Source organism: Betta splendens, chromosome 13 (assembly GCF_900634795.4).
Source record: "Betta splendens chromosome 13, fBetSpl5.4, whole genome shotgun sequence".
NCBI classification, from domain to species: Eukaryota; Metazoa; Chordata; class Actinopteri; order Anabantiformes; family Osphronemidae; genus Betta; species Betta splendens.
This window is the reverse complement of record NC_040893.2, coordinates 18,348,936-18,375,866: the sequence shown is the minus strand read 5'-3', so window position 1 is coordinate 18,375,866 and position 26,931 is coordinate 18,348,936. Positions and strand designations below refer to the sequence as shown.

The following is a 26,931-nucleotide window of genomic DNA, read 5'->3' as shown; positions in this document are numbered from 1 at the left end:
GATGACAGATAATAGAAGTGTATTTTCTACTGCTAATCCTCGAAATACATGTTTTGTGTTAATTTTAATTTTTTAGTCCACAGTTCCAAAAACAAACATCAGTTCTTGTTATTTTTTAGTAAGGGGATTAAAATAAACCCAACAGAATAATTAATAAAATATATCATAATATTTTATGTCAATGCAAACAAATGAATGAACATTCAACCAAAATCAGTTTGAAACCATTTTTCAAAAGCCAATTAACTTATATCATCATATGTTTTTTTATTATATGGAAATATATTAGGTTTAGGTTATTGTATGATTTTAACAAATAACTGTAGTGTTGATTAAAAAAATCAACAAACCAAACATTTATTCAAATCAACTTTATTAATTAGACATATTATAATGTTTCTCTACTATCCCAATAATTATTAAATATCACATGGAAAAAATTATGGTTACATTATTCAAATTGCATCAGAAACTACCACAGATGAAAAGGTTAAACAGAAAACATTTGACTTGGCAGGATTCTGTGTATAGTAGCAAAACGTCTGCAGTTAAATAGCATATCATGCTAAAAAGTGGATTTAGAAATATAACGTGAATTACTCAGATTCATTTAAAAGCAACACAGCAAAGTTTTTTTTCACAGTGTGAAATTGGTATTTCATCCTTTACGACAGCGCTACAGCATGAATATAACAAAGAGAGCACAAAAACACTGACTGTAAAGAAAACCAGGCTCTTGGTCAATAAACCAAGTGCATGTTATAAAGAGGACAGAACAAATTTGCTTCACAGTGGATATCATACAAAACAATATAGTATAGTTGGATAACAAATTATGAGTTTATAAAATTGCTTTTTAACATTTTTTACACCATCTTCAACTAAGACACTGTACATAAGCTCTAAAATGTGAGCTGCGGGTGAATTTTTAGTAACCTCCCAAATTCACGAGTGACCGCCCAGAATCTCGTCCAAATTGATGTCTTTCATCCAGTCATCGTTACCGGAGCCCGACTTGAGCAGCGAGTCTATGAAGTCGGAGTCCGTGTTGATGCCGGGAACCGTGTTGTCTCCCTCAGGCAGGAAGTCAAAGGTCAGGTGGCTGGCTCTGTTATTCTGGTAGCCGCCAGAGCTGGAACAGGGCTCGGCGGCGAAGTTCCCCGCCGGCACCCTCTGTTCAGGGGAGGCCTGGTTCAGGTTCCCCACCCCTGATGGAGAGCCCATGAGCGGCTGGCTGGGCCGGGGCCCCGCGTCTCTGACGGAGGGGTTAAGAGGCAGCATGCCAATGTCTGGGGCTATCTGGTTGGGAGGCCCGAGGTGCCTCTGCGGGTACGCATGGTTCGCCACGTCCTGCAGCAGGTTGGGCAACCGCCGCACGCCCAGTCCGCCCGCCACCTGCTTGTTGCCCGAGCCCCAGCCCATGGTGACGTTTGACATCAGGCCTCCGAGGCCCTGACCCAGTCCTCCGGACGGATGCAGGTCGGCCGCTGTCCTCGGGTGCTGGACGCTCGCTACGTTGCTCATCCCGAAGGAGGCTCCCTGTGCGCTCGGCCCCAGGAACCTCGGTTTGTTCGGGTTTAATCCGACCCGATTCGGATTGTTGAGCTGCTGGAATGGGCTGATACAGGAATTCAGGTGACAGTCGGTCCCTAGACCGAATCTGTGGTCTGATGGCGAAGGACTCATCTTCGAACCAGATCCACTCGAGAGGTGGCAGGACATGGACTGCAGCTCATTTTCAGGGACAGTGTTGGGAGACCTGGAGGAGCTCTGGTCTAAAAAACACAAGGAAGACTGTTTTCAGGGACGACCCCTTGTCGACATGTTAATCAAGTCTCTCTCATCGGAAACGTACCTGGAAAGATGCTTCCCTGCTGAACTCCCACCATGCTCCTCGTCTGCTTATAATCAGGGGGCGGTCGCGTGAGATGACGACTGAACTGATCGTGTGCATTATCTTTATCCTAAAAGGCAAAGGCAACGCTGTGAGTAGGAATGATGAATGGATGTGACAGAGCGTGAGAGTGTAGGTCCCGCTCACCTTAGTGCCGATCACGTGCTGCTGCTGCTGCTGCTGGCTGAGCTGCCTCTGCATGGCCTGGGCTTTGACCGGGCCTTTCTGGCTGGTCGGCGCTGGGGGTCGCGGCTGGGGAGACATGACCCCCAAGCCTCCGCCTGTGGGCAACCGAGGACCGGGTGGAACGCCCTTGGAAGAGGAGACGCGTGATTTTAGTCTCAGTGACGCTTCCTTTACATTTTAAACATGTCTCTCTCTGAAAAATTAAAACAACACAACGATGCAATAACCCAAGTCGACCGCTAGAGGGCAAAACTCTACAAGACACTGGATGTGGGTAAAGGGTGCTATTCACCCTCCAGACTGTGGTCAAGGCTACTCCCTCTGCAGATGAAAACGGCTTTTTCTGGACTGGGGGGGGGTCAGAGCCCTCCTCAAGGCCTGCTTCTCCCCTGATAATTGTGTCTAAAGAGAGTGGAAAGAATCCCTGAGACAGCAGGAAATGTGTGCCGATGGGGAGTTTAGCGCCGGCACCATGACTACCTCCATTTAATAAGCTCTCCTCTACTGATCACTGTGTTGTGTTTGGCAGCGAGGAATTCCATCCTCTAGAAACCCATTTGGCTCTTGACACTATCACACTGATTAAAATGTTTTAGTCGGCAGTGCTAAAAATGAAACTGAGACGTTCAAACTAGCTTTCTTTGTTTGAAATCTGGTCCCGAGCATATGCTTATGCAGATAAGCTTTCATCCTCATGGGTGTCTGAGATGTTATACGTCCTTGTAATGCGTATTCTTTGCTCTTCTAGGCGGCGGCGCAGGCCATTTAAATGCTCCAAGTCAAACCTGTCCCTCCTACGAACACAAGGACACTCGAGCTTCTACCGAGTGCGAGTATTTGTCATGACGGAGGTTAATGTGAAGCAAATCCAAGTCAACACTCGCTGTGTGTACAGTGTCAGTCACTGTTGATTCAAAATGTTCCCAGGGTGAAATGGATTAGAAATCCAACAACGCAGTTAGCAAGAAGCTATTACTTAGCAGGAAGGATTCTGTGCCGAGGATGAGCCTCTACAGGGTGGTGGCTTTGAGGTCTCCGGAGAAAAACAGAAAGAAAAGAGGGAAGTGCTCGCGTGTGCGTGTGTGTGTACACATGTGTGCGTCTGTGTGTGATAATGAATGGGGCTGAGTTTTGGGGAACTAACGAGACAGGATTAGACGAGGAGGGAAGTTGAAACTCATCAGGAGTCACAAGCCATTTCACACCAGGCGATGTTCTCCTCCTCCGCCTGAGTTCAGCCCACACAAACGGAGCGCGGCGGTGAGGTCACGCAGGGACCGGAGCATCAAACTGCACCCAGTCTCACCCAGTCTGAGCGGCGGTGGGAGACTGGGACCATCAGACGCTTCCCGCCACACGGCCTGTTCCGCCCTGTTCTGAGAAGCCCAGCGAGCGCCGCTGCAGCGCGTACAAGTGAATAATCCCCTCCGTCATCCTGATGTGTCATAAAGCTGTTTTCCATGTTTTCTACCCCCCCCTTCATTCTTCACAAGCTTGCTGTAAATGAATACCACATGTGCTCAGGCCTCTGAGAAGCATCCTGCACCGCTGCAAGCAGCTGACAGCGATCCGGGCCCAGTTGTGCCGACTCTCACACTGCACTTCCTCCCGTCTGGACCCAGGACGCCGTCCCCCAGGAGCCGCTCGGCATCTGGACTTGGCCCCGGCTGCCTTTCCCAGGAAACAAGCAGTGCCTTCACAGCGCTGCCAGCGCGACCCGGTGGGCTCAGCCCCCGCGGCCCCGCGGTCGGCCACCGGGGACGGGGTGCCCCGCATGCATCAGCCTCCTGATGCTACTGGTGTGCAGGATTCACGATCAGACCAGGAAAGAAGCTAAAGAGCTAAAGATGAAACCTTTTACTGTAAATAACCAGAATGTTTAGAATTAGGCAACTAAAGAGATAAATTTATTACTATAATTTTCCCCCTTATTTATCAGTGAGCCATTAACAAAACAAAACAAGTTGCTTTATTACACAGTAATACTAACACTAATGTGAATAATTTAGTTTGCATTTGCTTAAACTCCTACTGGTGCATCTTCTACTTTTACGTAGCTTGAATGCCACATTTGACCGGTCCTTGATTCACCTCCACCCAGTGATCCCAGTACGTCGGCTTCATAACGCGTCCTCTCGTCCCGTGTCGCTGTCGGACCACGTATTGGCACTGATGGAGGTGAACAGTGGGTTTTTGGAGGACGTCTCGAGCAAACGCACTGTCTGGCCTTCCACCGCTCCACTGGTGTGACACAGGGGATCGGCTCTTTCAGGACCTCTACTTCTCTGGCATCACTAATTGAATTCACTGTGGGAAGAGACTCGGCTCTTCTCCTGCTCTCTGTGAGCTGTCCCTCGCTCATTAGCTGCACTTGTAACCCTGTCAGTGCCGACTGAGAAAGACAAATACAATTACAGCGTTTTTACGCACGTACAATATTTTGAAGCGGCTGTTTCTGCCTGTATTTAAAATGTTCATGCTACACATGTTTAGATTTGTCAGAAAGCCATTCTCCTTATTTGAGACTACTGTTATTAAGTAACCAATAGTAACACATAAAGTCCACTTTTACAATTAGGTGATTATCATTTATTTATAAATGATTCCCCAAATATTTGTCCGCATGTTTAGATTTCTTCTAGATTTTAACACAATAAAAATGCCTATTATTTATAAAATGTAAATCATCTGCAGTCGTGAACAAAATGTGCACAGCTGTGTGTTTTCGGTGTAAATGAATCCCTGCTGAAGTGGTAGAACCGGTCCCGTACCCGTGCACCCTGATGTATCTGTCCTCCTGCCTGTTTACTCTCACGCCGCCTCCTCCCTCCCAGTCACTTAAGCACTTCCCTCGGTCTGTAGAGGTTACGAGAGCTCTCGTGTGGCTCGCATTATCATTTCACACAAAGACAACTACAGATACTGTAGAGCAAAACTGAAAGAGGGGGCAGTCTAAATCTCCCCAATCATAACAAATCAGCGATTCAACCTCCGGCACCAGGCTAAGCAGATTACTGTCATTTTCCACCACTTGTCCCTTGTAGCTAACAACCTCCAATTAGCAAATCCCGCTGTGCATATCTCTGCCCTGACAGGGAGCCACCATGACAAGCAGAGAAATTAGAAGTCCTGCATGTTAATCTAGCATGCTCTGGCAATGTGTGTCACCGTCAAAACACTGGCAGGGGAAATGCATATTCAACAGCAAAGCGCAGACAGCCACTGGAACAATGACAGTAAAGTCAGTAAAACGCACGGCCGCGCATTGTTGCTGCTTCACACACGCACACGCATGTGTGCACGCACACACATGCATGCACGCACACACACACACATGCACACACACTGGACTGTGCAGCTCTTTACAACCTTCAGTATGTGATGCATGAAGCTGAGCTCACATTTCTGTATCTTTTCGACACCCCCAGTGTTTGTGCAGACTCTGACTCATGCACGTGTGCGACGCCGAGCCTCACCTGCCGCTGCTGCGACGCTTTGAAGGGCAGCCCTGCAGGAGCAGCCTTGGGCTGCAGGCACAGGGGCCCCGGCGTGGCCATCTGCTGGTTCTGGTAGTGGAGCGGATGCGGCCGCCCGTGGCCCGTGGACGGCGGTGGCGGCGGAGCCGACGTCTTCACTGAGCTGGACATGACGGGCATGGGCTGACCGGCCGGATGCGACGCCTTGGGGCTGAAGTGCAGCGTGGGCTTGGTGCCGAGAGCCTTCAGGTCCAAATGGTGGGCGCCGTCGTGGCCGTTGGACTTGAAGAGGCAGTTGTTGACGCCTTTGCTCTGGGAGCCCATCCTCTGCTGGGCCAGCGCCGGCGGCGAGACCTTGTCCTGGGGGAAGGCGCCGGCGGAGGAGTGGGTTCCCAGCGCGGGCGCCCAGCTGCTCAGCCCAGCAGGGGGCGTCTGGTGGAGGTGGTGATGGAGCAGCGAGCTCGGCTGCTGCTGGTTCGCCGCCATCTGCTTCAGCTGCTCGGCGTGGGAAATCTCGGGCCAGCAGGGCATGGTTCTGTGCCCCGCTGGGGCGCCGGCCTTCTGCGGCGTCGCGCTGGAGGCGGCGCCGGTCAGCGCGAACGAGGGCCCGGCCGAGGCCGGGCGCAGCTGCGGCGAGCCGCCGTGGGCCGGGCCGTAGTCGGGGGAGTGCTCCACCTTTATGGGCTTGTCCATGGGGGAGCACAGGCTGGCGGCCGCGCCCGCGGAGTTGGGCCGGCCCAGGTCCAGGCCGAAGGCGTCGTCCTGCTTCAGCATCTTCTCAAACTCCAGGTCGTTCAGCGGCGGCACCGACTTCGTCAGCTCATCAAACAGATCCTGGAGCTCGGGGTCGATCTGACCTCCGCCTTCATCTTTGAAGTCGAACATCATCTCCGCGGCGGACTGGCCACAGGAGTGGACCTCGGTGGGCTCCTTTTTCATTTCTTTCAGGGTCATGTTGAATATGTCCGACCCCACCCCGTGGGGCATGACGTAGTTCTTCCTCTGCATGCCCATGACAGAGGAGCCCTGCAGGGAGTGGGGCTGGGTTAGGTTGTGGCTGCAGGGCCCGTGTCCCAAAGCGCCGGCATCCACCCGGACTCTCTTAAAGTCCGATCCAGAGAAACCACAGGAGAGCCCGTTCTTCGGGGGGTGTCCCGGCGCGTGTCCCTCAATCTTCCTCCGCAAAGATCCTTGAATCTGTAAAAACCCAACAGAGACGTTAATACAACAGTTAACGCATTCAAACACCAATCAATGCGGTGGCCTTCACCCTCATCGGTTCAACTGATCATTTACTGGCTTTCATTACTGCTCTGGATTTAAATACCTTCTGAGCCTCAGTGATAGTTCTGAGCATGGCTGCATTAAATAGAACATCCAGGGGATCGCCACGCAAATTAAAGTAATCTAATTTCACAGCGGTTTCATTCTGATTTGACAACTTTTGATTTTACAGCGCAAACGACTCTGCTTCACTCACCAGTGACCCAGATTTCATCATTTTGCAGGATCGCACGGATACAAGTTGGTATTTAACCAGTTTAAGAGTCAAGCGCTGCTGCAGCGTTTCTAATAATGTTTTTTTATAGAATATAGCTGGAGCAAAGTGGATGGGCTGAGAGGATAGTTAGAAATCTGATACAGTCGACAGAGCACACAGAGAAGAATAGGCTCTTTGTCTGTTTCCCTCATTTGCATACATTATATTTTCCTCCATTGTGCTTCGTTAGAGACTTTCTCCTTTGTGGCTGAGATTCTGCTTAACATGCTGGTGCAGATATTCGACTTCCTTTTGTCCGATCTCCATGTCTTCATTTAAGGCAATAAGCACACAGCCATGACTCACAACTTTAACAACCCATAAAACCGAAGCAATAAAAGCCCACAGTGTTGGAGTTGTCATGGCAAAACCCGGATTCTTTTTTTTCCAGGTGCAAACATCATCAGGTCAACACAATAATGGATGCATCATCTTTCATACGAGCCTATGAGTCATTAACCAGGACTGCCTGGAAGAGAAAGCCGCCGGCGCTTTCACACACGCTGTTGTGTACACATCAGAATTGCTGATTATCTGACCATCACTTAATACGATACCTGCGTGGAAACAAAATGGCTCTGATTGTGCACCAAGCCCATCGCAGGAGGCCGTCAGCGTGTTGCATATTTCACGGCGGGAACAAATTTGAGTCATTTCCACCTGCTGGCACACATTACATTAAGATGATTCGTAGCTGGAGGGCTGGGAGAGAATCCTGCACTTGGTTAAATTTCTGCTGCCTGTGTCTGTGTTACTTCTGCTGAAGATACAGGCTCAAATTTTAATCAATGCACAAATATCCCGACGCCTCACAAAGCCGCCTTTGTCTGTGCTTTTCAGCATATTGAATGGATGATGATTAGGTTGATGGTGTTAGACTGAATCAATTGTATTTAGAAGCTTATTCTGCCCTTAGCTTAGTGAGCACAGCCTCTTACAGTGACCGGTGGCGCCCAACAAGGACGATTGCAAATAGATTTTGTACAGTGGGGAAATCTAATTGCAAAACTGCTTGAGCTCCGAGACAATGAATGAGTGCGCTCACTGCTTTTAGCCAAAAACAAAGGGAGAGAAGTCGAGTTAAGCAAGTGTGACAAATGTGTTTCCTTTATTTATTCCCCCCCCAACGGCATCGTCACCGTGAGCCAGTGCAGTTGGAGGCAGGGCGGTTTCAAAACCCTCGTTGCGTCAGCACCTCTCCCGCCACGAGAAAAATTAGAAACATGCGCCGTGTTTGTATGAAAAGCCCAACAATTAAGCAAGTCCTCGTTTGATATGGCTCCGGAATCCCAACGCGGCAGAGGGGCTTTGAACGCACCCACTGTCTTATTTTAACAAAATAAACTTGCAGAACAGTTCAGGGTTGTGGTAGGTGTTTTCAAAGTAATAAAAATGCACGGATGATACGAGGGCAGGAAATTATTTATGTTCTACATTCATAGTTAATTAACTGTGAGATCCAGACTATAAATATTATGCCCTCCCCAATCCCAGCTCCCCCCAAACACTACTGGACATCTGTTTTTCTCCAAAAGCAGATGAAAACAGGCTCTCCAGTGTGTGCAGCTCATGCACGTTCTCTCATTCCAGAGGGCTCTTTCTGGCAAAAGACAGACAGAAGTACTCAAAGCCCTGTCTGAGAAAACACATCATGAATAATGGACAGGACAGTGGATGTGTTGCACAAAGTCGGTGTGAGGCTGGGTTTCCTCACCGCTGCCTCGCTGCCACTCCAGCTGAACTGTGGTCCAGAGCAAAATTCTAATCTCAAGCTTCAAGACTCTCGGCGGTGGAGATTTCATCAGGGTTAGATCACTGCTATGTGCTGATATCCAAGCTTAAACATTTTTTTTTTCATTTCACTCAGAAGCAGTGGCCTCCGCGCTGGCCTGAAATCCTCCTGACAGATCTCCAAGCGATCTGAAAATAGCTTTTTTGATTAAAATGTAATGAGCTTAGAAGCTCTGAATCACTTTGAAAGTGACTCCTGCTGCATGAGCGGCTCGAACATATGCATTATATACTAATCATCCTGCAGATGAAAGCGCTGCCGCTACAATTCGGTTGCTGTGGTGGCAAATCGCGATTTACCCACTGTTACTGTCTACGTAAGTGAGAATGATGTTCAATTAAGGACTTTATTAAGACCAAACCAGCGCTGACAGCTAACTTTGCAGACATTTCTCCCAGCTACTATAAACACAGCACAGTGTTTAAGATTGTACAACAATACGGTGATGGAACAAATGCCAGAAAATATTGTGAAGCAAATGAAATCAATGGATTTGATGCTTTGGCTCCTTGACGGCCTCGGCGGCAGCTGACCTTGGCCGTGTCATCGCAGGCGCTGCCTTCCTGCCCGCGTGTCAGGCTGCGCAGCCTGGTGATGCTGAGCGCAGTGGATGGGGCTCCGGGTGAGCCGTCACGGGGACGCAGCAGCGGCCCTCCTGGTGCCATCTGTCAGACCAGTGGTGCAGCCCCCGCAGCCACGCACACTTGAAGGGTATCGCTTCGAGAGCGTCCGAGGGTTTTGTGCCGGCGTTCCGGGCTTGGAAGCGCGCTTCAACAAAGGATCGCGCCTGCCAACCTTTAATCTATTCACCGGAGCACTAGAACATGTTGCAACTCCTCCTGTGAGGGTAAGAATCCTTCCTCTCGGCATTTGACATCGAGAAAAAAAAGACAGTCTCAAAATAAAGGCATAAATACAACTATTGTGTTCCCAGGGAGACATAATATTTATGCGGTTCTGCAGGTTGCATTTTATTGCAGGAGGGGATTTCAGTTCCTTCATTGCCAGATGAGAAACCAGAGCCCTCAGACCAGTGCCAGTGATCAGCTGTCATACAAAATTCATCCCCGCGCTGAGAAACGCTGAAGAAGTGCGGAGGGCTCGGTGTAATTACAAGGCTTCTACGTGCTGTCTACAGCTGTCAGCCATGATACGGCATCCTGAGAAATTAAATAAAACACGAGGACCAGAAAATGTTATTAAAAAGTAGGTAAGGGCGCACAAGCTAAAAAACACTACAATGCATCACATTCACGAGACAGATGCTTTAGCGAAAGAGTGCCAGATTCTGCTCCTGTCTCGGAAATCTCCGCCGCTATCTCAATCCAAACTGAATTCAGGCTTGACCCTTTTGTCGGTTTAAACAGAGCTCATCAAAAGGAACACGCTCAATGTGTTTCTATAGGGCGTGTGCCCGGAGGTTGCACAGGGATGCGAGCGCAGGTTCATGATGTGCTTTCCTAATCAGGCTGGCGCGTGTTGGGACGAAGCAGCACACTGCAGAGGTGGGCTACTTTTGGCTCATCAGCACTTTGCATCCCCACACTTCCTGACACAGTTGTATTAGATTGAGGCTGCCCTCCAGAGAGCAGGCAGGAGAAAAGGATGAGCAGCAGCAGCAGGAGTAAAAGAGAGAGAGAGAGAGAGAGAGAGAGAGAGAGAGAGAGAGAGAGCCAGCTTTGTGGCAGCCTCTGGGAAATGGGAAGAGATGATAAGAGCCCCCTTTGAAGAGAAATCATCCATTATGTTTACTGAAGGCAGATTTTTTAACAGTTGCTGTGCTATAGCTCACTTCTAACATCCCGTGGAGAAATTTGCGATGTTAATAAAAGGCAGCTTGAAAAATAAAAATCCTGCTGGGGAGCGTTCCCGTCCAAATGTCAGCCCTCCGTTATCCACACGCAGATTAAAAGCCAGCATTCCGATCACTCCTTGCTTTGGCACGCGCTTTGTTCCCAATCAAGCAGATGAGTTTAATACGACGCCCCCGAGGCCGGAGGAGCAGGCTGCTCCCAAAACATGCGTGGACTCGTAATGGGAGACACGCGGGGCCCCTCACGACCGGTGCCCACATCGCAGCGCTGCGATCCGGCCGTTACGAAGATGAGAGCCCTCGACTGGGATGTAAAGCTGCTGGTGGATAATTTGGGTCATTAGTAACAAATGCACTGCACCCACTTTAAAACGCTAATTGTTCTTGACCTCGGCCGGCCTGTGCTGCATGATACTCATTGAGCAGATTCTCCTCTGAGATATTATCACGGTTAAAGGGAGAGCTGTGCTTCCTGGTCGTCACGTTCCCACCAACGATGTGGTGAAGTGATCCTGGGAACAAATGAGGGCTCTGCTTGTGTGTGTGTGTGGGGGGGGGCATCACCGCGGCACCAGCTAGGCCACGCCACTGCACACATAGCACAGGTCACCGACATCGCAGTGACAGGCCGTCACATCACATCACCGATGGCCATGTTGCTCACAGGGCTCCTGACACCGCTGTCGCCTCTCATCGCCGCGTCACCCCTAACGGCGGCGACATTTACCGAGGACGACCCACGGCCGCCCTGACTCAGGAGCAGCCGCCGTACCTCCAGAATAAAAGAGATCCTCCCAGCAGGCGACGGGAAGCCGGAATCTACAGGATCTGAGAATTCACCGTCAACTCAAAGGGAAGTCATTCAGCTGTAACTGGTCCCACAGCAAGTTCTGAGAACACCCTCATCTGCAGTGAGAGATGACAGGAGCGTGATACATCTCCCATGATGACAAGCTCCTCTCAATTGCTATCTGTGAAGTGCATCTCCTCCAGTGTGGGAGACGGGCGGCAGGGACGCAGTCGGGCTGGGAAACGGCTCGAGGGCGGAGGCGTGTTAACATAAATCACAACATTAAAGGATTGTTTCTCTACAAAGTCTGAAAAATACGAAACGCAAGACCACGGCAGTCACCCGAGGTCGCGACGAGCCCCACGTAAAAGTGAAAGGAATGCTGTGAAAGTGAGAATTAAAATAGAAGAAGCAAAATCTGAATAATTACAGCACTGAAACCAGGGTGGGGTGGAAACAGCCTCGGGTCGGATGACTTGTCAAAATACGTGGAAAAAAAGATTTAAAGACTTTCATTTATTCATTTTCTCTGCATACAAAATATAGTTGGTGCTCATGCTAACACACACAGAACTAGGGCTTCCACACAGTAAACACTTCTGTTGTTGTTCTCTTAAACAACACCGCTCTCCTGATGGGCCGCTGGCACAAAAGCACGCGCACCTTTTCCCAGCAAGCGTCGAACACAAGGCCCACCTCCGGTCGTGCCACAGGAAAAGGCCCGTGAGCGGGGAACATGTTCCCTTCCTGTTTTCAAAGACGACTCCTGTGGCACGCAGGGCCATTTCCTGCTCGCGAGGCGCCTTTCACCATTTCACCATCCCCAACATCTGGCTGCTCTTCAACTGCAGCTGCAGCTGCTGAGCTCAGAGAGCCCTGTGCTGACGACACTAACTACTGATGACATGACCTGTAATCAAATCATATTCACTACACAGGTTGTTTACGTCCCATCCTTCAGATGGATTACATATTCCTTGACGCTCGCTTTCTGCGGCTCCAAACCAGGAAACCGTATTCGTCAGTATCTGATGCGATTGCCACAAAGTGCTCTTTAGCAGCGCGGCTGTGGCTGTTTCCCAGTGAAACAAGGATGCATTTTATATCCCGTGGGAAACCTGGGCTGAGTGGTTAATGCTGCGCTAATGCTGCTTCGCTCAGCCAGGTCTTGATAAGCTTCATGCTTTTAGAGAGAACACACATTTAGTGTTTAAATCGCTTCAACGGAGGGAGCTCGGAAACCTCCACCGGTGCCGGGTGGACTTGCTTTGTTATCTCCCCAGCTTTTACTTCTAATCGCACATGCGCTGCTTTAAGGCACGCCGTCACGCTAGTCTGTACTCCAGCTCTGAAACCGTCCTCGACTCGTTGGCTTTGAAAAGGGGCGACTGCAGCTAGAAGCAGGACGAGAAAAAAAATAAATAAAAAAGAATGAGTGGGAAGCTTTGTTTGACTCCCACTCCTATCGGTCCTGACATTCCATATAAGGTCTGAGCGGAGCGGCGCTAGCAGAGGCTCCGAGCGCCGCGGAGCGCCGAGTCCGGCCGGGAAGACGCGCGTGGAGGGGGAGCGTTGTGGGATCATGGAGCAGAAAATATGCGACCTCTAGAAATTTATCATTACCCTGACATTTCCCAGCAGGACGAAAACAAAACATCACATGACACTGATGCGTCTCTTATACAGTATTAGTTAGATGCCATCGTCGGTTTCTTGATTCTGGCTGTGGTCCAATGAAGAGGACTAGCGAAAAGTCTTTGAATTAACTTTCTGGTAAAGCATCTGGTAAACCACTAAACACTAGACAATCCAGCACGCTGGCCCCAAACGCTGCTATGAGGTAATGGGCTGATGTGAAAACCAGAGATGCCACAACATCGTCGATGCTCTGTTAATGTTTACCAACTGAGGCCCGGTCTCATCCTTGATCCAGTTCCAGACGTTGAGCCACTTGTTTTATTCATTACCTTGTCTCCAGCTATGTTCAAACAAGCAAACGACAAAATATCATATCATAATCATAACCTCAGAGTGCTACACAACCTGCCCAGCACAGAATGCTACTGCGAGCTAGCGAGATAGCTGGTGAAAAAGCTGCATATGGTGGCTCTGGAATGTGAATGTGAAACTATGCACCATTTCTAAAAGCGTTCACCAATCTTTTGGTGTAATTTTTTTTTTTTTTTAATAATGTTAAAAGTGTTTTTTCCCCCTAGTGGTCAAGAAGTGCCTTTAGACCTGGAAAAGGCTTCACTAATCATACTCACATGATAAAGAACTCATTTGGGTTTTAGACACAACATGCATTAATGTGCCTTTTGTCTCTTCCTGCTAAAACTTCTAACCTCTCATTTTAGGTTAAACCAACTTTAGGCCACATCTGAAAAGCAATGTGTGCTTTGCTGCACATGTGGAATGGATACAAGGGCAATTATTCCACAGATGTCTTAAAGTGTTCACCCAGAGAGTTCCCAGCGGCCTCGGCGACTGGCGGCTCGAGCAGCGACAGGGTGAGTTCAAGGTTGCCGCAGTCCACAGTATGTCGCCCAGCAAGTTTCTGCACGCAGGCAGCTGCCGCGTGCATACGATGCCTCGTGAACCGGTGCTTTAGGTTGTCTTACATGTCACAGCTGGTGAGAACGGCAGCGCTCACCTTTCCCATAATGCAATTAGTGCCGTTTGTTTCAAGTTAATACTAGCACAGCGGAGGATCGCTGCCCGACGCCACAATGCTCCCTGATACTCCCTGAAACATTCAGCGCTCTGGTACTTTGTACTATTAAGTTCCTGGAAATACACAAATAGGTCGTTTGGTTTGTTTGTTCCCATGTGGCTCCCAGGCTGCAGGACAACAAGGACCCAACCGGACAGAGGCTGTCAAATGGCAGATAAATGGTGGCAGATCGCAGAGATATCACTAGTTGGAGAAACTGGAGTAGGAAGTGGAAACATAGGTTTATCGCTCCCTCGCTTCCGGTCAGTTTCAAGTTCCCCAGATAACATATAGGTCAGTAGTGGAAGTCGGAAATGAGAGACTGACTCACTATATTATGGATTATGATCCTGTCAGATTGGATGAGGCCATTTTGGGTCAGTGCTGCGTACACTGATGCATCTGCATTTCCATCCCAACACATGGTTTGAAGCTAGTTGCTTGTGTGGATTTCACAGCTCGACTGGCAACGCGTCCCTGCACTGACTAAACAGCTGCTTCTTCCCGGGCTTCGACTACTTCAGGCAAAACAGATGAGCCTGGCGATTTAAACGCCGCCAAGGCAGCACAATAGAGGGAAAATTCCCTCTTACCAGGGGAATTAACTCTCTGGGACAAACACTGATAAACAACCGTGTCAGTTTTTCAAAGCAACACTCTGAAATGTTGTTGGGTGTAATGCACTCCATTAACTTATTACAGAAATGAAACGGTGCTATTAAACAGCAGGAGCAGTTGCAGGTGTTTCAATAAAACCTGTGCAACCAATCTGACTGATAGACGCTAACTCCAACGTCGTTTCCCTTTAGGTGTGATACAATCTGCTTCAATCCACCGTGCCTGCTGTCTGAGTTGTGTTTTTACAGGTACCACACTTGTGTGGTTTTTGTTCCAGGACGTCTGCATGTTGGACCATAATGCACCGCTCCAGTCATGACTTCACTTGTTGCTTGTGTTCCTTTAAATTAGGTTTCTATCCTTCAACATAAAAACTGGACATAAATGTACAAATGACCTCATCTTTACGCCACAGATGCTGAATACATGCTCAAAAATCGAAATTGCATGTAATAATTATATACTGACTTCTACTTTTCAAGTAATCTACTAATGCACGTGTACATTATTGCATTTCTTCCTACAACTCCGTGGGAATTTACTCTACCTGAATTAACACAAACTCAGAGCCCTGCAGTTAAAATTAATATGTACTGCCAGCGCAGAGGTTCAGCGTAATGACAACCAACACATCTCTGTGTTATTTTAAGTACAGGCCTGTTTACAGAAAACATTCTACAGTACATGAGAAACCATTTCTGCTGTGCAACACAGCACTCCGGGTACACGGTGTGAAACGAGCGGGGACGAGAAGTCAGGAAAACGGGCTTCAATTCATTTATCACATTCACCAAAGCCCGTGTGCAGCTGAACCACAGAGCACCATGCTGTTAGGTTATGGCATAAAAAGGCTGGCTTTGTTGCCGGATGTGGGAAAAACATCCAATAGACTAAAAAAAGCACAGGAAGGAAACTGGGGGTGGGGTGGCAGTGAGTAGCAATGGGGGTGTGGTGGTGGTGGAGAGTGGGAGTGAGGAAAGGAATGTTCTCTTCACTCTCCTTCTCCTCCTTGTTATCATGCATGCTCGCACATAATAACCCCACTTTCTCACTAGCAGCTATGAGAAGAATGCACCATCACGGTTTTTTATACTGGAGGCAGGACGACAGGAAAATGAGTCTTTACTGGCTTAATGATCGTTTGCCACCTCGGTTAAAAGGGGCAAGTCAGCCAAAAAAAGCGCACTTGAAGGCATCGCAGGAACAATTCTGTTTATGGGCGTGCGATAATGAGTTTGAGCATCTCCACTAGTTCAAGCAATGAAAATTTTTTAATATGGTTTAACTATGCACTTGATTCTTGACAGCAGAGAAGAATAGAGAAAATGATTTCACGGCTTCTCCACTTGGCCTTAGTTGGCCACTCATGCTGATAAAAGGTTTATAAAGCTTTGACTAAATACCTTTGGATTTTATTTTAAACGCTTACAAAGAAACGGCCTCATTTGGATTTATTCTACAAGCCCACAAGGTGCTGCTATTTAGGTGAAGAACCCTTTTTCTTAATTAGTGTTAAAATAATTCTCATCTCCTTGGAGTCGCGTTCAATGCCTGGCTGTACCAGATAAATTACACTTAGCTTCACGTCAACAGGAAAAATATGGGAATACGTATCTAAACTGAAATGCAATTAAACATTAGACACTTCTCTTGACTAGTTTTAAAAAACATATAGCAGGTTAATTAAATGAGTTTCTTTCTTTGCAGCTGCCAAGTTTAACACAGTTCCACATGATTCCACTGCAACACATTGTTTTAGACTCGGCCTTTTATAGAACTGTGAAACAGCTGTGATGCATCCACGCGGAGGCTGCTGTCACCAAAACCCGAAACAAATCACTGGGTGAGAGGCAGGATTAACCTCGGACATGTCGCCAGTCTATCACAGTGATAACGTATAGAGAAACCTTCACACGCGGGCCATTTACAGTCAGTGGGACCGCGAGAGGAAGCTACTGTAGAGGACCGGCCGAGGCAGAACAGGGTTCTCCCCTGGTTTTACCTCCCATCTGTGATTTGTTCTGTAGATGCAACACAGTGTCTGTGTGCTTCTAGGCAAGGTGTGGGGGAGAGAGAGAGGGAGATAGAGAGAGAGAGAGCGAGAGAGAGAGAAAGAGAGAGCGAGAGAGAAAGAGAGAGAGAGAGCAAGAGAGAGAGAGAGAGAGAGAAAGAGAGAGAGAGAGAGCGAGAGAGAGCGCTCAGGACCTGACACCTCACCACAGCAGAGCGCTAACACAAACATCCCAGCTGCTACTTCTTAGCCTTACTGGCAAAGCTGAGGCCCAAGACAAGAGCATCTATGTTCCTCCCGTAGACATTGAACAGGCTGGTCTCACAGTCCCACGTAAATAAAGACCTGACAGCTGTTACATGTGGTCAGCTGATATAGAAGCATCTACAGAAACATTTCGCTCACAGTGATACATTCATGAAGTTCATGGCCCAAAAACAATCAGCACTGAGTAGCTACAAGATTTTAAATAGTAAATAAATAATGTCTTTAATGACTCTAGTGAATTCTAGTTTATTTTGCCTTATCAGATTTTCATGCATTAATCAAACACATGTAAACAACACATCAAGCTTTGTTCGCGTCCTCTACATCCTTCTGCTCCTGCAGTTTAACTCACTGCAGAATCTCAGGCCCTTTACTGATCTGAAGAGTGAACACATCAGCGACCACCCAAACTCCAAGACTTGAAGAACAGGAACAGAAAACTGACAGTAGCCTCAGAAACTAGAAGAAAAAGGATCAACAAAGTCTAGTTTCTTCTGGATTTCACTGTAAAAGTGATGCTGACAAACAACATAGACGTTTTAGAGATGGGCCAATCATTTATATATGTCTATTAAGTTTTAAATGAAAAGCAGATGAAAGCTACTACCGTGCATATTTGCCGTCAGTCACCTGACGATTGCTTTTAAAGGCGTTGTAACATGCAGGTCTGTGACGTTCACCTTTCATATATTTCACATGCGTAATATTCCCCCGAGGACAAGTGGAACAAAGAACAGAACATTGCCACCATGCAAATGGGGTTGAACTATGACTTGGAGCTCAGCGCACAGGAGCGGGAGGGGGAGAAGGAAAAGTGAATGCTTGTGCCTCTTTTCAGCACTCTGCAACTCTGGAGCCTGGGAACCTCGGCAGCTTGGCCCGGCTCTGAGAAATATCCTGAGCTGTAATGTAAACATGTCTGAACTCTGATCTAGCGTGGCCCTCCCCTCCCATTTTGAGCCCGCGCTCGGTGCTAGGGGTTTGCCAGTGACATCAGGAGCCCACTTTCTCATTTCCTGAGCGGGGTAATGACCCTGGGGAGAACAGGCCGTTTGAAGTTCTGCAAATAAAGCTGCTTTGCTCCCAACCCCATTGTTCCTCAGCATTAGAGTGCGGTGGCTGGTATCGTCGGGGGGTTGAGCCACGCCGTGGACCTACTGGATCCTGGATCGGAGCAAGGTGACGACAGACGACGACGGAGGTGCCTTGTCAACGCGGCAAATAACTCAGCTTCCACGCCCCGATCTCCGCTAGCAACGGCGCTAATCAGATCTGTTTACCGCGTCAGCTACAACCGGTCCAGGAAACGCTGACATGTCAGGTGACTGATCGTCAGATAAGTCTGAGAACACTTCGAGATAAGTGTTTGTTTACTCAAGCAAACAACTGCTCGAAAACAAAAAACAGGTCCAGAGCAGGACGACCGTTATGAACCTGGAGTTTTTTCCGACCCAACGAGGGGCTGCCATTTTGTTTAGCTCGTAACCCTCGGTTCACGTAAAACACACCTGAACACGCTGGTTCCCACAGGGTTCCAGTTTCATCACTGGATAGCGGAGCAGTCGTGGAAAGACACTGCGAGGCTCTAACTACCCCCCCCCCCCCCCCCCCCCCCCCCCTTTACTCTCACACACAATCCTGCCCTCTCTTCAATTAAGTCAAGCAGGAAAAACCAGACGAACTTCAAAGCGTTCTCTGAGCAGAAGAAATCACATCAGGCATGAACAGATACCTCTACAAGGCCCCTCTGAAGACACTAGATATGGACGTACACAGCCCTGGATAGTTTGCTCTTGAAAAGCAATTGCCCAGCGTTTTAATGTACAAATTCCTCACGGTGTGAAGACGTTCCTCAAGTCCAAACGATTTAACAGCTTCAATACAGAATTAGATATTAGTCCGTCTAAATTCCCAGTTGACTAAGTGGCAGCGATGGGATTTTTTTTTGTCTTGAAGTCCACATACTGCTCAAAAACCAAACAAAGTGCCGGCAACATCAGGAAGCACGCTGAAAGCACAAGTCAACAACAAAGGGAGGCGGTGGGGACTCGCTGATCCAAAGCCCTTGGGAATGGAGGTATTTCAGAGAAACGCTCGCTGGCTTGAAACTCTGAGGGAACAGTGGGGCGATTCACATTCAAAGCATGAAACGCATCGTGTTCCTATAGAGTCGACTGACGACTCCAATTTACAGTTTGAGGACTAATGAGGAAACTTAAACTCTAGCATGAAATCAGATAAGTTCGCGTGCGCTTCCATTTGAAAAATAATTCATTATGGGCCGCAACAAGATGTCGGCACTTACTTATCAAGCGGAGGAAAAAAAAGCTGCAAATTCTCACCGGAGGACGTGAAAGCAACAAATGTTTGACATCCCACTTGATGGATGACTCAAACAATCAGCAAAATTGCCACAGATTAATTCTCTGTTCATCAACTAAACAATTAATCAATTGCTCGAACACATCGCATCAGACCCGTTTTTAATCACGTAGGGATAAATATGCATGAGCTGCTATTCATTACTACAGTGAGTATAAATTAGCAGATCCGACGCCTCGCTGGGGAGACGCCGTCTGCAGCGCCAGCGTTCGGCTTCGCGGGCGCCGTCAGCGAAGCTCCTGCCGCACCTCATCTGCCGCTACCTGACGTGGGGACGTTGGTGTGATGTGAAGTTTGCCTCTTCGTATTTGGGGCTAAACATTCTCCTCTCGGTCGACTTTGAAGCCTCTGCAGGTCTCAGACTGACGGCCTGTTAAAGACCTGCTACGGCAGACAAACAGACGTGGTCCACCCTCACAGCAGGGGTCTGCGCTCCCTTCAGCGTGTACCCACTTATACTGTATCATGCCTTGGAGACTGAGGATGAAATGGGAGTACTACATGACTTCAGCAGCACTCTTCAAAGCCAGATACAGCCTTCCCATAGGCTGCTGAATAAAACATGAGGCGTGTGCAGCAGGGTGGGTTGTGTGTGTGTGTGATGGCTGGGTTGAGTGGGAGTAGGAAGGTGTGTGTGTGTGTGTGTGTGTGTGTGTGTGTGTGTGTGTGTGTGTGTGTGTGTGTGTGTGTGTGTGTGTGTGTGTGTGTGTGTGTGTGTGTGGTGTCTTTAAACACAGCTATTACAGATACAGTATAACAAAGGACGGGTGCGAGCCTTTGATTTGACACATCGTCGCTGCCCTGCTGGGTGTCTGGAAACCACCACCTTCCCTGATTGATACGTCCGCCTTTGTTTTCTGTTTGGTTTTAACGTAGGTTTTTGTGTTTGTTCTAAACAAACTCAAAATTAGTCCAGATAAGACGTGTGCTCATTTCAGGAGGAGAAGGGAAAAGAGAAGCTCGCCAAGCACAGAGATGTCCCAGATTCTCCGAGTGCTGCTGCTGCTGCACGACGCCGCGCTGGCTGAGCTTCATCTTTTCAAGAAACTCTACTGGAAGCATCTTTCACGTCAACTAATACCCAATGAACCATCCAATTATTCAGCTAAGACAAACAAGCTGCTAGCTAACTATGCTAAGTGCGTAGCTATGCTTAGGTCCTGTGTTAATACCCCAGGTAACAGAATGTGTCAGGCAGGATGAGGAAATAAAAAAAAAACTACATGCAGATTAATCCAACTGCAGCGACTCCTTAGAAATAAATATGTCAGAGTTTATAAAGTATTGCACAACCACTTGGAATTTCATTTGACAACACGCTACAACAATTTACAGACGGTTCTGACTTTTGCCACCTCGGATAAAAAGCTGCCGTTTGCAAGTCACTGACTCATTAACTGACAGGGATTAAATAAAAAGCCCCTATGAGATACGTCAGTCATCAGTGAGAGTTGTTTTGTGCTACTTTACAGCTCCTCATAATCCATTTTGGAACCATGTTAAAAATCCGCCGTCTGCTCTGGCTCCCAAAACGAGAAGCTTGTTTAAGCCTGTGCCCCGTTTCCCCTCGAGGACCTGGCAATCACGATTTTCACAAATCACAAATTTATGTGTAGCTAAGTTATTTAGAACACATGTACACTGATGTTATCGTAAAAACATGTTTACTGACGAGCAGCGGCGTTCACTCAGCGCGCGCTGCAGTCGGGGGATGATATAACAGCCATTAACCGGGTCCGGATCAACACACTGTCCAAACAGAGCTGCAGCGCCGGCCGTTTCCTGGAAACCGGCTAACCGCAGCGCCGGCCGTGAGCGCGATGGGGAGCTGCCACTTCCCCGTTCCTTCAAGACAAGCGTTTATGCAAACGTAGTGCCGCCGGAAATGTCTGTGGAATGTCCCGAACATGCGACGCGGCCCCAGCGTTTACGAGGCCGGTCCAGACCCCTGGCTCATGTGCATCAGTGAAGGAAAGGCAGCTTCTCTCTGCACAAGACGAAGGAAGAACACCAGAACATTTACCAGAACCTGGGAGTTTGAGCAAATGGGGGACGACTTCTTGAAAAATCTGACCCAGTAATGAAACTTACAATAAACGTGACATTATGTCTTAAATTAAGGAGGTTTAAAAAAATAATTACACCAAAAACTGCCATGTGCATAAGAAGAATTGGACTGGAACTGTGTGTGTTCTGAAAGAAATCTTGGAATGGAGACTAATCCTAAATAGAGGGAGATTAACTCCTGGCTTTACTACAGTATATAGAAGCCTGTCTCCATGTCTTTTAATCAGAGCACTATGAGATGCTCGACTCCTCTCACAGCTACAGTCGACACAATGAGAGGCGCCTAATCACATCAGGCTTACAGCGTAGTCGCGCTGTCAATAAACAGCACTCACGGCGCTTCCATCGCTCACTGAGGGGGACTTAACGGAATCCAGCCCCCGACAGCCAGCTATTCCTAAAAAACGACCAGGAAGTGATCTGTGGGACGAATGTGGGTTCCGGGGTCGGATGGAGCTGTGGGCTGCACCGTGGGTGGCCCCCGTGGACGCGGCTAATTCTTTCACATCACAGCCGGGCCAGGCTGAGATCAGACCACCGGCGGCTCTGATTCAGGCAGCTCGCCTGCCAAACGCGGGGGGGGGGGTGCCAGGAAACACTTACAGCGCAAGCCCCACCCTGCTCCCAGACACATGGACATGTTCTTTATCCATCATACGCGGCTACAAGTGAGCAAGAGGGGCTTTTTTCCTCCCAGTCAAACCATTATCAGGCCATTTCTGGGAGTTCAGTGTTGCGACAGACGCCTCACGCTTGTGCGGCCAGACCTGCAGCTGCGCGGTTCTCGGACCAGGATGTGACACAGCCCAGTTTCCGCGGCGCTGCCGCGTGTGGATGAGCCATCGATTCGCACGGCGCCCGGAGCCTGCAGTTCCCACATCCGTCGGCGGGACGAGACCGGGAAGTGACAAAAAAGGGCACGCGGCGCCGTTCATCACCGGCTGCTGCTCTTTCAAGGCCCGTTGGACGTTAAGTAAACACGTGCAGGAAATGTATTCAGTGGCTCTAAACATTTACACGGGGCCTCGCTGCGCGGCCCAACATCTTTCACCAAGATGCTGACGAGCCGTTTGTTAGACACGTGCTGATGGAGCATGACGGTGCAGGACGCGCGGCGGTTCCGTGCGTTGCTAGCGGGACGACGGCCGCGAGATTCTGATCTGATGAAACCCAACGTCTGCACTTTGTAACACAGGGCTACTGTTTCGTAAGCTCCACTCCGTGACCTATTTCTGCGATGAATGCATTTACTGATACAGGTACAGTGTGAGGGGAGAAACTGGAAAAGTGGCTGCGAAAACTAAATTATGAATATCCAATGACTGCGCGCAGGCATGGGGGAAAATCCATCTCTTCCTCTTCTCCGTTTCTCCGATTTCATCTCAAAAGAATATCCTTTGTTAATCTGGTCTCAATGAGCGGCGTTGTTAAGTGCAGCCCGCTCCGCTCCCCCGGCCCGTAATCTATTGTGTTGTTTGCCCCTCGCTCGGTGTACGTTTCCATCGCAAATTCCTATGTGAACAGTCAATAACGCGCACAGATGTGGCCATTGTAGGAGTCTTACTTTTAATTCAGAAGAATGCGGTGCGGTGAACTACAGCTGCGCCACAGGAAATATCTGAAACAAAAGTTTGACTCTCTTGAAAGCCAGAGATTACAACCAAGAGAAGAAGCTGTATTTGGTTACAGGGGCTCCTCTGCACTGAGTTTTGCTTTGAATGAATCCTAGAAAAGGACTCTCTGCAGTTTCGATGCTCTGTAGCTGTAGTATAACCTATTCAGGGGGGGGGGGGGGGGGGTAATTGCTGCTGTGCTGCTTCACCCAATCATCTTGACTTATGAAAAACATTATCCTCGGGCCTGATATAAACACGTGAGCCCGGACTTCATTTCCTCCTCTCCATCCTGCTGCACTCATCACTTTTATGTAGAACACAGCGCTAAAATGAAGCGCTACATGATAATGATGTTCCCCGACCTGCTTCAGACAGTGAGTGTAATTCGTGCTCATGCTGAGTCTTGCCGGACGGCGCCGAGCACCAACCGCCGCAGGTTCTGTACCTGCGGCGCGAGCCCGAGCGGCGTCGCACCGTATCGTGGGAAATCTGCTCCTGCGCGCCCGCTTCCACGGATGTCAGTAAATTAAGTGACAGAACAATCAACGCCGCCCTTCAGTGGCTCCGCTGGAAAAAGAACACGTGACGCTGTTTATTTTTCCATCCTGCATCTCGAGCAAATCTGGAGCAGCGACATCTGCAAGTTTTCACCCTTTTGACATTACACAGAAACCCGGCTTGGGAAATAATTCATAGTCTAGAGGCAGAACTCCCTCGTGCCCAATGAGTGAAAACAACAAAATAAATCTGGCATCACAGTGGCTGAGCCCTTAACAGATGCCATACAGGAAGTCAGTCCTATCAGCAGCAACACACTGTGGACGGCAGTTAAGTTTACTCCACTGTGCTGCCTGCGAGGGAGAACTCACACACACACACACACACACACACACACACACACACACACACACACACACACACACACTGAAGCAATTCTCACTTTACAAAATCAGCCTTGAAACAAGCGAGGTAGGGAAAAAATGCACCTTCCCTCTGAAACAAACCAAAAAGCCTCCTGATGACAGGTACAGTAGCGTCGTAGCATCCGTCCTCCTCAGCATTTGCTAATTCATGTGACACATAAATGAAAGTGGATTATCTCTGCTGCTAAACCAGATAACGGTGCATATTAAATGGGTTAAAGAAGCCACAGCACACAGCTACATCCCCGAGTCTGGATCGGCTGCACACAGAGATGCTGACATGCTTTACAGCAAATGCAAAGCATCCTCATGGCCCGATGACCTTAAAAGCATTTCCTCTGAATGGATCGCTGCGCAGCTGAGCTTTGTACCATCCCATCGACATCAATCAAAACTAATCTGAACCTATATTTTATTTTCCCCTTTAGACTGAATTTGACTGTCTAGCATCAACTTTCCTCCATTCTACCGCCAGTTCTATATTGCATTATGCATTACTCATTATCGGTGCTGGTCATCGACTCACCGCTATGCGCGTGGAAATCTTCTGCTCGCCCTCCGACGCCTTCTGCTCCCCGTTGCTCCTGCTGTACTCCGGAGGCTGCTGGTTCGAAGCCCGGCTGCCCTTTGCCTTCCGGCCCCCCGGCCCTTGGTGCACTATGTTGAGGAGGTGCAGCGTGCTCTCGTGCTCCCGGTCCGAGCTCTCGGCCTGGCCCCTTTGGTAGCGGCTCTCGCAGGTGGAGTGGTGCCTCCTGCACAGCTCTATGCGGGCGCGCAGACGCTCCACGATGGCGTTGTGCAGCTGCGGCACCGCGGAGCCCCTGGCGGCGCCCACCACCGGCCCGCCGCCGACCCCACCGGGCATAGCTCCCAGCCCGACGCCCAACATGGGACCGAAGGCTCCTGCAGCAGACTGAGGGGTCGCTTCTCCCATGCCCGCAGGTCCCCGGCAGCTTTACTGAGACTGAGGTCCGCTGAGCTCGTACTGGACCACAGTGGGCGCATGGACTCAGCTATGATCCCATGTGCAAAGTAACATACTAGAAGCGCACAAAGTCCCACGCTGGAGCCCGTGGACGATCACTGGCCCGCGCACGAAACTCGCCAAACCCGGATCAATATGAGCTGGGGCGATTTTAAAACACTTGGCTATAAAGTGGGATGAGGTCGGAATAAAGTCGTGCTGCGTTCCACAGAGGCGTTCGAAAGTGCCAGCGTTACTGACATGTATTAATGGAGCCCTCCTCGGGAGCGTTACTGGGAAAGCTCATAATTAAAACAGAAATGGTCCACGGACGCGAGGGGCTCGTGGATCCACAGCTGGGGGGAATCCGCTCTCGCCCAACGACACCCCTGCTCACAGATGCTGATATTCGATATGAATCCCCGTGGATGATTCAAAACCATATCACGCACAAGTTCAGTTCCACCGACGGGTGCGTCGCTGGCACGTTTTCGCCCGACTTTGCCTCAAACGCGCCGCACTTAATTAAAACCGCAAGCCGCGTGAGCGCAAATTCAAAGTAAGCGACATGTCGCCAAATAGCGGAATCTACAAACAAACGGCAAACAAAACCCGCTGAACTTCGGGACTCACGACATCTTGTTGGGGAATTATTCCTTTATGTCTCTCGCTCTCTCGTTCTCTCTCTCTCCCTCTTTCCATCCAGATAATAAGGGGTCTCGTTGTGGAAAACGCACGCAGCAAAAACGCGGGGACGCCGTTGCGTAAACCGATTGAGATCCGTCTCAATAGTCCATTGACAATCGTTTGTCCGTGTGGTGCAGCGAGGCAACAGCGGAGCAACACAGACCCTCATTGTACGAACATTCCTCTTTTGACGTGATAGACGCATGAGCGCAGCCGGGTCCAAACGCACACTCTAGTGGAGCCGAGGGGGAACTGCTCCGCAAGGCGTCCACTGTTTATTTTAACTAATGCAACACACGCGGACTAATTAGCGAATTGTGTTATGACATTTAGTTATGATGACGTTCGACTGTGGAGCTCAAAATCATTCGTATCCAGCCTTCGTCGCAGCGTTCAAAATCCGTCTCCAGCCTGAAAATCTGATCACAGATCTGTCACTTGCATTTACAGTTGGGTCAAATATAAAACATGTGGTGCATTTAATCCCCTGCGTGGCCAAGAACTCTACAGTGGAGAATGAAACACGCAACAGTGTCACACAGCAGTTGTGTGGCACCAATCAACCACCTGGAAGCGCTGATTGGCTCCTTCAGGGGGTCGAGGCTACTCATTGACTTATATTTAAATGTAATAACTAATGACGTTTTGGCCTCGATCGCGCTTCATCTCGATTCAAGACTTGTCCACTGTTTCGCTCAACACTTACTGATGCCGCTGCACTAATAGAAAAATAGTCTTGCTGACACTTAATGGAGACAGGATGGATTTTTTTCTAAAGCAGAAGGAAACTGAAGCACCCGGAGGAAAACCACAAAAACACAGAGGCAACGTGTCCTTGAAAAAAGAGCCCAAGAGGAAATCAGCGCTGCTGAGCAGCAACTTACTTCACTGCCGTTACAAAAAAAAAAAAAAAAAAAAAAAAAAATAGCCAAACAACAAATGACGGGTCAAAGTAGAGCAGGATTTGCAGCCTGCGCCGTGGTCAGTGCCTCACTGCCCGCAGAGCACCAACTCACCTGCCACACGTCAGGGTCATGAGCAGACAGACAGGTTTCCACATGCATGAATGCATCATTTTCATTTGTGATTCATATCAGAAATCTAAGAAATGGCAGAATGAAAATGGAGGAAAGAATTTCCCTTGATATGTCTTTTTTTTCTTTTGTTCTTCATTTTAGCCCGAAATAGAGAC

The 26,931-nt window shown here is 48.9% G+C and overlaps 1 protein-coding gene across 1 annotated transcript; it reads right to left on the bottom strand.

Annotated features, from left to right (window-relative positions):
- Window positions 1-356: 356 nt before the first annotated feature.
- zmp:0000001236 (mastermind-like protein 2) lies at window positions 357-25,948 on the bottom strand. Its single transcript, XM_029172339.3, has 5 exons — window positions 24,615-25,948; window positions 5,557-6,753; window positions 2,042-2,206; window positions 1,856-1,964; window positions 357-1,775 (listed from the first exon to the last, which is right to left on the bottom strand). Exons 1-5 carry the CDS (start codon window positions 25,020-25,022, stop codon window positions 946-948), a joined length of 2,709 nt encoding a protein of 902 aa, XP_029028172.1. The 5' UTR covers window positions 25,023-25,948; the 3' UTR covers window positions 357-945.
- Between the last annotated feature and the right edge of the window lie 983 nt (window positions 25,949-26,931).

What these genes read in the sequence shown, in the direction of transcription:
- zmp:0000001236 (XM_029172339.3), bottom strand. Translation starts at nt 25,022, where the DNA reads ATGGGAGAAGCGACCCCTCAGTCTGCTGCAGGAGCCTTCGGTCCCATG. An exon ending in AGATTTCCACGCGCATAGCG is followed by an intron (nt 6,754 to 24,614) that starts GTGAGTCGATGA and finishes GGGTTTTTACAG; the next exon opens with ATTCAAGGATCTTTGCGGAG. An exon ending in AAGCGTCGCAGCAGCGGCAG is followed by an intron (nt 2,207 to 5,556) that starts GTGAGGCTCGGC and finishes TCCTCTTCCAAG; the next exon opens with GGCGTTCCACCCGGTCCTCG.